General features: G+C 33.9%; 2 protein-coding genes across 9 annotated transcripts; one reads left to right on the top strand and one right to left on the bottom strand.

Moving 5' to 3' along the window:
- Positions 1–556: 556 nt before the first annotated feature.
- Positions 557–1,768, bottom strand: LOC139874872 (uncharacterized). The gene is made up of 3 exons (XM_071862265.1): positions 1,375–1,768; positions 1,159–1,325; positions 557–1,087 (listed from the first exon to the last, which is right to left on the bottom strand). Exons 1-3 carry the CDS (start codon positions 1,766–1,768, stop codon positions 557–559), a joined length of 1,092 nt encoding a protein of 363 aa, XP_071718366.1.
- A 1,621-nt stretch (positions 1,769–3,389) lies between these two features.
- On the top strand, positions 3,390–7,814 carry LOC139877896 (uncharacterized). 8 transcript variants are annotated; one of them, XR_011768818.1, is made up of 7 exons: positions 3,395–3,860; positions 4,035–4,107; positions 4,541–4,657; positions 6,493–6,538; positions 6,617–6,681; positions 7,161–7,215; positions 7,511–7,814. XR_011768818.1 is itself a non-coding variant. In XM_071865297.1 (5 exons), the coding sequence occupies exons 1-5, from the start codon at positions 3,787–3,789 to the stop codon at positions 7,163–7,165; spliced, it is 315 nt and encodes a 104-aa protein (XP_071721398.1). In that variant the 5' UTR covers positions 3,395–3,786; the 3' UTR covers positions 7,166–7,814. The 8 variants fall into 8 exon arrangements, 4 of the variants coding, with proteins under 4 accessions (XP_071721398.1, XP_071721396.1, XP_071721395.1 ...); XR_011768817.1 differs by lacking the exon at positions 7,161–7,215; XR_011768816.1 differs by having other exon boundaries at positions 7,161–7,814.
- Positions 7,815–9,693: the final 1,879 nt, after the last annotated feature.

The following is a 9,693-nucleotide window of genomic DNA, read 5'->3' as shown; positions in this document are numbered from 1 at the left end:
TGGTGGCAACAGCAATAATCTGCAACATTAAAGAATATATGGATGAGCGAGCACAAGGGATTAGAATTTGTGTCAAAAAAAAAAAAAATTGAACGTTAGTATGTTTACCTCCACATAATCGGCCGCAATAAACGGTCCAATAACATCACCTCCCACAACTGTATAATCGCTACCCGAGAACATCAAAACTGATAATAACGCACTGTTGTTTCCCTCGACAGTGTGAGAATTTACGAACGAGCCAACAAGGGAGCAAATGTTGAAACGCCCATTGAAAGTAATGGTAGCGTGTTTGTGTCGTCTCCCACCTAGACGAGGATTGGAAATCGCACCCGTGGCAGAAAGAATATGTAAATTTAGGCCCGTGTGACGTACAAATGCAGAGACTTTTGAGATTACATCCTGAAACAATAAACATTTAAAATAACGTAAATGAAGAGAAGCTGTAGTACTACTACCTACCAAAAGACTCTTCTTATTCATACACATTATAAGTACACCCAATTTTCAAACAATATTTGACTCGATCTTAGTATTTATACATATTTTGAGAATTTTAGGTTTTTCCATTATTTTTCTTCATCTTCTTATACCAATCCATTGTTCCCGATAAAACTAATGACCCATCAAGAATTTGACGACCCGTAATAAACGCCGATTGTTCTTTACAAATAATCGAATCTACAACCTTGGCGATCCGATTAGCCAAAATTTTATAAATTATCTTATATTGCACACCAATTAAGAAAATGGGCCGATAATCATCGTTAATAACAGAAGGATTCACAACTTTTGGGATCAAAGTAATAAATGCGGATCTAGCTCCTTTCGTTAACTGATAGTCTCTAAAAGCCAAAGAAATCGTGAACACCAAATCAGATCGGAAACAATCCCAATACAACTTAATTAATTCAAAGGTAAAACCATCGGGACGCGGGGATTTATCACTACGACAATCCCAAACCGCCGAACGTATTTCAGCCTCGGTAACATCCCCTTCTAGATCAAGACAATGATCGGCCGATAACTCACAATCAGGCCGCAAGTCTGGAAGAACTTGGTTCGAATTCGAATTTAAGAGCTTGGTCTTGTAAAAAGAAAAAAATGCATCGTTAATATTATCCAGATCCGAGATCCACTCCCCATTCACGTTCACACCTTTATCATTTGACCCATCCTTCTTTGCTTTAACATATTATGGAAAACTTTAGAATTTTCTTCACCTTTGATATCCCATTTGATCCGTGCTTTATGAAATGTATCTTCGTTCTCCACTTTGTTCATTTGATCCAATTCCACAATTAACTTTTTTTTATCTTCTATTTCTTCAACAGTAACGGAGTGATCATCAATTTTAGACTCAATTTCTCTAACTTTGGCCTCTATCTAGTGACTCCTTTCTAGCATTAACAACCTCCTTATCTTTAATCCATGACCTCGACATTGTTTTTAAATATTTTAACTTCTCAAGAAAACTACCCATCGATACATACTCATAATTAGTAAAACTTTCTGTTACCTTATCATAAAAATCTGGGTAATTGAACCAATAGTGAAAGAACCTTAAAGGAGACTGACCAAAATCCACCACCTCATTATGGAATAACAACGGAAGGTGATCGGACAAACCTTTAGGCAATTCCAAAAGTTTAATATCACCAAAATTCGTAAGCATATTCGAAGAAATCAAAACCCGGTCTATACGGCTCATATTTGTTGCGGATGTATTGTACCAAATAAATCTCCTCCCGTCTAGAGGAACATCCATTAGGCCGTATTACCAATGGACGTACTAAACACGCTTGCCTCCTCACGGTTGAAGATATTCACCAACACTTTCATATCAACCCTATCCCTCCCTCTCGAACCATTTCACCAAATCCGGCGACCACAAAGATAAAATCGACTCCCATCGGAAAATTGTAACAAACAAAGGTAACTTTCATATCAACCCTAATTTTAATCAGCATTAATGCTTTTCTTAATTAAAAGTATTGCATGTTCACCAATCACCATTATTGTGTTTTCTAGGGTTCTTATTTCAATTAAATTAATTCAATTTAGGGATGGATGAACAGTTTGTACTAAGAGTTCCCCCTTCTGTCGCCCAGCGTATCGAACGTCTTTTAAACGAAACCGATGATTCGTTATCCTCTGATGACAATGTGCTCGTTCATATGAGGGTTTCCTCGCTTAAAAAAAAAAAAAAAAAAAAAAGTCTCTGAATGAAAGTTACTCAAAGTGTATTTAAGTGCTTACTCTCCGCCTATTGTATCTCTTTATTCAAAAGGTGTGCAAGGAAATGTAACTACATATGCTCAGAAATTCAGAGTCATGGGCGGAACTTTTAATGGGTAGGTTCACCCCTACACCCCAGATGGAGCAAGCACTGGGATTTGTAGATCTTTTTGTTACGAACTTTTGAATAATTTGAATCTGAGTCTGTATGAAGGAGACATGACCAAAATGGTGAAGACTTGCAGAATTTGCGAGCTGCACCGTTTTGGTCATATCTATTCATAGAGACTCTGATTTAGATTTTACAAAAGAGCAAATGTTCGCAACTCAAATGACTACTAATTTTATTTTAATGGTTACCTGAAATAAAAAGTCTTACGTTATGTAATCTTATATTATACGTTATATTACATAGTTTTATTATTATTGACGTCGATTTTTATAAAAAAATTAGAATTTGTTTATAGATATATTAATCGTGTTAACGAAAATAAATGTAACATGACATAAATTAAAATTATTGACTATAACGTGTAGTCGTTATCGAAGATAGAACATAATTTGTTAAATTACTATTAAACATTGATTTTGACTAATTAAATTTGTACATATTTATTTAGTTATATTTATTTAGTTACATATAACGTGTGTAGTCTCTGACCCTAACGATCATCTAAAAATTCGTTAAGTGACCGTAAATGCATTACATATGAAAGTAAATTCGCCAATTTTCGTTTTCTTTCCTTTTAATTCCACCACCTACCTGTAAACCCCAAATATTCTAGCATCATCATCACCTAACAGTTTTACCTAATAAACCCCAAATACTCTATGAATTTTATCATTATCTAAATATCCTGCTTAGCTACTTGGTATGATCCAAGTTGCCATCTAGCATCACTATCCGCCGACAAACTCAAAACGCAAACATCAAATAGCAAACTTTAAATCAAACACTAAAAACCCATAACCTTTCAATATATGTTGGTGTAATGCATGTGTTGTTACTTAACAATTTCTTTTTTTTTTTTTTTTTTTTTTTTTTTTTTTTATGAAAATCATGAGGTTCAGGGACTGCAAACACAAAACGTGCTATCTAAGCATAAAAAAGTTCAACGACTGAACGTGCAATATGAGCATACCACAGGGACTCTTATCGTAATGATGTCTTATGTAACACAAAAGTAACACATTCAAACCTGCCCGGCTGCCCAAATATAATCTCATCCAATGGACTAGCAACAACATCACACACTCTCTATAACTTCTTCCTTTCCGTACGTCGTCTTCAAACCCTAATTTTTTGAGTTCCGCCACCGTCCTCCGGCATCTCGCCGGAGGTCTGGTGTGACCCTTTCTTCTCTTTTTTCTGCTTGTCTTCTTTCTCTTGACTCCCTCTTTTGTTCGCTCTTGTCTGGTGTGCCCCTTTCTTCTCTTTTTTTCTGATGTCTTTTGGTTGTCTCACGAGTTTGCTCCCGAGAGCTCATTTCGTTTCTTTGTGTTGGCCGATGGTATGTTTTCTGGTTGAGATGGGGAACAGATCTGAAGATGGAACGATGGTGGTTGCTGGCTGGGGTGTTGCCGCTTCTAGAATTGAATCTAAACTTGAGAAAGCTTTCGAGGTATATTGTTTCGTATTAGTATTGTAAACTTGTAAATTTTGTTTATTCTACTTATTTTCTATAGATTTAATATTGTATGACAGTTGTTTAGTTAATATCTTGTGATATTGAAAAAGTAAATTTATTAATGTATGTTGGCTGAGATCAACTTTTTCGTGTTTATCTGGATGCCAGATTGAAGTACCGATGGATATGCGAGTACCGACTAATCAAGCGATTTCCAGCTTTGAGCATGAAGTTTTTTTTCGTGCGACATTCTTCTGTTTACTTTTTATTTAGTTGTGTTAGGGTTGTAGCTTGACGAGTACTTAGTCAAACTTGGTCAGACTCGATCAAACTCGGCCAAAAGTCAAGATTACTTGAAAAATCGGTCAAATCTCAGCCAAAACTCAGGATTACTCGGAAAATCAGTCAAAATTGGTCAAAACTCAGTTATAATTGGTCAAAATCAAACTTGGTCAATGCCCAAGTACTTTCTCAGTTTCTGAGTACTCCCTAAAAAGTCCCCCCGACCGAGTATATCACTGATGATCATGACCTTCTTATTGTTCATAAACACCACTTTTTGGATAGTTAGACTAAAAATATACTACAGTATAATTTGTTAGTGCAAGCGTTAAATTATTAATATTTTTCAACTTGACATATTATGATACTCCGTATATTATTTATTGCAGTAGTTTAGGAAATTGTTGCGAAAATACGGTTTTCGTGAATTTATCAATCCAGAAATGACAGCTTTCACCGGTAAAGGTGATGTAGCCGCTTTTAAACTTGACTACAAAAAACAACAATCTGTAAGTCTTGCTCAGTCCGCCTAGCTTTACAATTACATGGCGACGATTGCTGGTGTTTTTGGGCGGGTTTTTGTGAGGGATTTGTTTTTCGGACCGAAAATTCGGATATACATGCATTTGTGTGAATTCACGGGTCTTGATGTTGAAATGAAAATTATGGAGTCATATTTCGAGGTATGAACTAATTATTTGACCCGTTCAACCAATGACCCGTTTGACCCATTTAAAAATTCAGCCCTAAGGCCTGACACGTTTAGACTTGAACCAATTAGACTCGAACCGTTTGACCTGTCTAAAAAAAAATCTGGCTCTTTTTGACCCATTTAGGCCTGAACAAATTAGACCCGAACCGTTTGACATGTCTAAGAAGTCTGAACCGTATTAACTCATGACCTGTTCGACCCAAACTAGTTCGGGGCTCTCGTTTTCTAGGCAGGACAATTAACACATTTGCAGAAATTTCAAGTATTTATAGTTCTGATACTATATGCAAATATTAAGAAATTTTAATAATTTTGATGCGTGGATTTGTATTGGTGGACATAGTTGACTGCTTTTTTGTTAAAATATTTGAGAAATAAACGAGCATTGCCAGGAATATCTTAATGCTATTAAGAAGTAGTATAGTTGAGCCTCTAAAGTTTGTTTAAACAATATTTTTTTACTTTCGTTGTGTTTTATTACTGATAATAAAGTATTTATTTATAATTGCAATACTTGAATGATACGTTGCGAATTACGTTTGAAGAAGGGATCCGAATGCTAAGGCTAGTAAATGGTATAGAAATTTAAATCCTCTAATGGATGGTGAAGTTAGGTTGTGTAGTTATGTCAAATGGATATAAGGGGCAAATCAAATTTTATTTATTTTTTTTATTTTTCTTTGGTAAAAATGTAAGAATACCCGACTCAAGGTTATTAAGGTGATGTTTTTATAGTGAATAAAAACTATTATGTCTTTGATTTTAATTTTAACTTTATTTTGTTACTAACATAAGGTTAAGTGAAAGACCTTAATAGTTTGTATGCAATGTAAAAGCTTCACCTTAATAACCTTGACCTTTCATTACACTTACTTTTTACCAAAAAAAAAAAAATTAAATAAATAAAATTTGAGTTCGCCTTTTTATCCTTTTGACATAACTAAACAATCTAACTTGATCATCCGTTACGTTCTAAATTTTTATATCTTTTACCAACCTTCAACATTTGGATCGCTTTCATCAGACGTAACTCGCAACGTCTTATTCGAGTAATGCATTATAATAACTTACTTTACTATTAATAATAAATATGATGAAAGTAAAAAAAGAAAAATATTTGTTTTATAACCTTTAGAGGCTCAAACGGATACTACTTCTTGATAGCTTTAAGATATTTCTCGCAATCCTCATTCAGTTTGTCAAACATTTTAACATAATATCCGTCAACTATATCAATCACATATACAAATCCACACATCAAATTTATTAAAATTTCTTGATGTTTGCATGTTGTATCAGTATTAATAAATTCTTGTAATTTGCGCATGTATTAGTTGTCATGTGAGAGCCCCAAACTAGTTTAGGTGGAAATAGGTCATGAGTCAAAACGCGTCAGATTTCTTAGACAGGTCAAATGGGCTGGGTCTAATATTTTTAGGTCAAAACGGGTATGATTTTATAGACAGGGCTGACCTTAGGGCAAAAATTTTAGACGGGTCATGGTTTGAACGGGTTAGATAACTTGTTAATACCTCGGAATATGACTCAATAATCTTATCTCAACATCAATACCCATGAGTTAACACAAATATCTGTGTATTAGTCAGTATCCATGTCAGATTTTCCAGACAGGTAACTCTCAATACCCATCAATACACGTGTCAAATTTTCCAAACAGGTAACTCTCAATACTTAAAATTGCTTAAATAGTCAGTAACTGTGTATTGAAATATTCGTAATTCAATTTGGTTTCCAGATTAACACGAGAAAGTTGTTCTCCAGCCTGCATACATTACTAAGTTTTGTTTTCAATATCACAAGGTAGTAACTAAACAAGCGTCACACACAATATTAAATGAAAATATTCTAATTAGTAGTAATAATATACCTCAATATTTAAAGGTAGCACATTAGCACCCCGATTAACACAAGATCTTTCTAACTTGAATTTAAACATACGTGTAATGAACAAATCATTCCATATTAACAATATTAGCTACGTTTGGTCTGTGGTAACCTTAGTGTGTTTCCACGTTACCTGTTTGAGCATTCACTTTTCAATATACTTTGTGTAAAAGAAAAAGAAATTTTGAATTAGAACTTCTTACGGTGTACTAATTTGAAGATGAGAGGAAATTAATGGGTTTTGGGTTCTTGGGCTTATACAAACAGTTAGAATCATATGCTGCATTACTGCATATATCACATACCTGTTATTTTTTTTTTCAAATTTTGAATATTTATCTAATTTACTACACTGATGGTATGTATTGCTTACTCTTTACTTGTTTGACGTGTAGTTTGATGATGGTTATTTAGGCTTGATTCTAATGCGGGAATGCCCAAACTCCCAATGTTAGCTTCGGTATTCTTGATATCTAAAATGAGCAATGGCCAATTGGCCATTATGTACGATCCCCACACGTCTTCTATATTATTTTGAAACGGTTGGTTGAGGTTGGATCGGCCTACAAACACCCGTCTTTCATTATTAAGATTTTAATTAGCATCTTAAATCTGATGACATAACGTATATTACTTTGATTACTATTGAATGCATGTGTAATAAAGCGATTTACGAGGTAACATGTACAAGGTTGCAAAAATGCTACTTGGAGATCGCTTCTGACTGTATGATTGTATGATGCAGGATCTGCGAAAGTTATGGGTCACAAGTGGGCCCAAGGTTATCAACGTTGGCCCACGAATACACGTGTGGGCCTGCACGAGTTCTCTGATCAGTTGCGCCAAGGATAAGTCTAAGTCAGATGGGTGTCTTGAGGAGAAATCAAGAGAAGTTTTGGCTGGAGATTCTATTTAGTTTATTATTATTTTGTTTCCTTTTAAAGTTTATTTTGTTTCCATGTTTCTAGTATTTAAACTATCGTTTGGTAATTTTTATTATTTATTATTCAGTTTTGGAGATATTAATAAAATCAATCTTGAATTTTTCACGTTTGGCACTAGTTATGGGAAACCCTTAATCTTGAAGGTTTGTTCCCGGCGAGAAGACCTAATTTGTTTGAACCGTGAAGGTTTGCAACCTATTTGTTATTATTTTCAGTTTTGAGCATTATCTTAGTTTCCATGCGATCAAACACTGTTCAGTTATTTAATGCACAGACCTGGGCAGACTGCTCTCGTGGAACGATTGATACAACGCTATTCATCCGTAAAAACCACGGTCACATTCTCTTGGTTCAAATTTACGTTGATGAAATTATTTTTGGTTCCACGTCCCCGTCCTTATGCAAAGAATTTGGTGACCTTATAGCCAACAAATTCGAAATGAGCATGCTTGACCAGCTTAATTTCTTCTTGGGGTTACAAGTAAAACAATTACCAAACGGGATTTTTATTAGTCAAACAAAGTATATCAAAGATATGCTAAAACGATTTAAAATGATTGCTTTAAAACCAATGACAACCCCAATGAGGACATTACTGGATGCTGATGCTAATGGGAATCCTTTGATATTAAGCTTTATCGAAGCATGGTTGGCTCTTGGGAACATATCAAAATGTTGATTTACTTTCTTGTATATCACATTTTGAGGGGGAGAAAAAGGGTGAAAATGAAAAGAAAATTGATTTTTCAAAAGTGAATTCATAAAATCTTTGTTTTATATCTGAAATAATTCACTAAGGCTTGTATACATCTCAGTATGCAACCCGTGTTAACAATTGGTATCACTGAAGATTTGTATTTTGTACATAATTCAAAGTTTTTCTAAGTACAAATCTTGTTTTGAGAAAATTCATAAAAATTGAAAAAGTTAAAATCCAAAAATATTTGAATTTTACTGAATAAATGCTAATTTTAGCATCATACCGAATTTGACAACCAACATCACAGATTCGGTAAGTTCAAAATTTTTAAAAATTGTCTCAGAAATGTTTTTCATTGAAAATGTGATAATCTTGAAAGATTCTTGATAGAGATTGGTCAAAATTTGAAGTTAATTTGTTTAAATTTGAAAATGTACTGCATTCGGTAAAATAGGCCCATTCGGTAAGGCTCATATTTTTCAAAATCATTCGGTATCTATAAATAGGAGAGTCAAAGTCAACTTTCTCGCACTTTGTATTAATTGCATACCGAATCTGCCTTAACTTACCGATTCTGCCTAATCTACAGAGTCCGGTCTTCTATATCTTCAAATTCTTGGTATTTCTTTGTTTTAATCAAATCTAAGATGCACATATTGTAGATCTGAGATAATTGAATGTTCATAAACGAGAAAAGTTTACAAATAACAAGATTGTGACACTTAATTTAGAAAAGTGTTGATTATACCGAATCTGAGTCGAATATCTTGAATATTAGATTAAACTCATATGATTAGGATAATTAACATGCAATCTTGTCAAATCTATGTTAAATTGGTTGATCTATCAATTGACCGAGTCTGATTACATGTTTAATTGATTATTTGATGGATTCTGTATATACCGAATGTGTTCTTGCTATAGTACCGAGTCTGTTCAAATGATTAACATGTTTTTCTGATTTGATTGAGTTGTTAATTGATTATGATTATGTTTTTGCATGTTGTGAGACTGTATATACATGTTTGAGTGATTATCTGTGAATTTTGAAGATACCGAATCTGTTCTTGGCATGATACCGAGTATGCTATTTGGTATTTTAAAATAATTTGATTTTTGACTTGAAACACTTAACATGCTTATTCTAAGTCTTTGAATTGAAAACTTAAGCTTATTTGGTTACCGAATCTTACATGGTCAATTGTGATGATATGATTATTGGGCCTACCGAATATCAAATGGCCCGATTAAAGCTTGATCTGCTTACCGAATCTGATATTGAGT

The sequence above is a fragment of the Rutidosis leptorrhynchoides genome, chromosome 11 (genome assembly GCF_046630445.1).
Source record: "Rutidosis leptorrhynchoides isolate AG116_Rl617_1_P2 chromosome 11, CSIRO_AGI_Rlap_v1, whole genome shotgun sequence".
NCBI classification, from domain to species: Eukaryota; Viridiplantae; Streptophyta; class Magnoliopsida; order Asterales; family Asteraceae; genus Rutidosis; species Rutidosis leptorrhynchoides.
The sequence above is the reverse complement of the archived record's forward strand: the minus strand, read 5'-3'. Positions and strand labels throughout refer to the sequence as shown.

What these genes read in the sequence shown, in the direction of transcription:
- LOC139874872 (XM_071862265.1), bottom strand. Translation starts at nt 1,768, where the DNA reads ATGGATGTTCCTCTAGACGGGAGGAGATTTATTTGGTACAATACATCC. An exon ending in GTCACTAGATAGAGGCCAAA is followed by an intron (nt 1,326 to 1,374) that starts GTTAGAGAAATT and finishes TTACTGTTGAAG; the next exon opens with AAATAGAAGATAAAAAAAAG. An exon ending in GGATGGGTCAAATGATAAAG is followed by an intron (nt 1,088 to 1,158) that starts GTGTGAACGTGA and finishes TCTTTTTACAAG; the next exon opens with ACCAAGCTCTTAAATTCGAA.
- LOC139877896 (XM_071865294.1), top strand. Translation starts at nt 3,787, where the DNA reads ATGGAACGATGGTGGTTGCTGGCTGGGGTGTTGCCGCTTCTAGAATTG. An exon ending in AACTTGAGAAAGCTTTCGAG is followed by an intron (nt 3,861 to 4,034) that starts GTATATTGTTTC and finishes TCTGGATGCCAG; the next exon opens with ATTGAAGTACCGATGGATAT. An exon ending in TGAGCATGAAGTTTTTTTTC is followed by an intron (nt 4,108 to 4,540) that starts GTGCGACATTCT and finishes TTATTGCAGTAG; the next exon opens with TTTAGGAAATTGTTGCGAAA.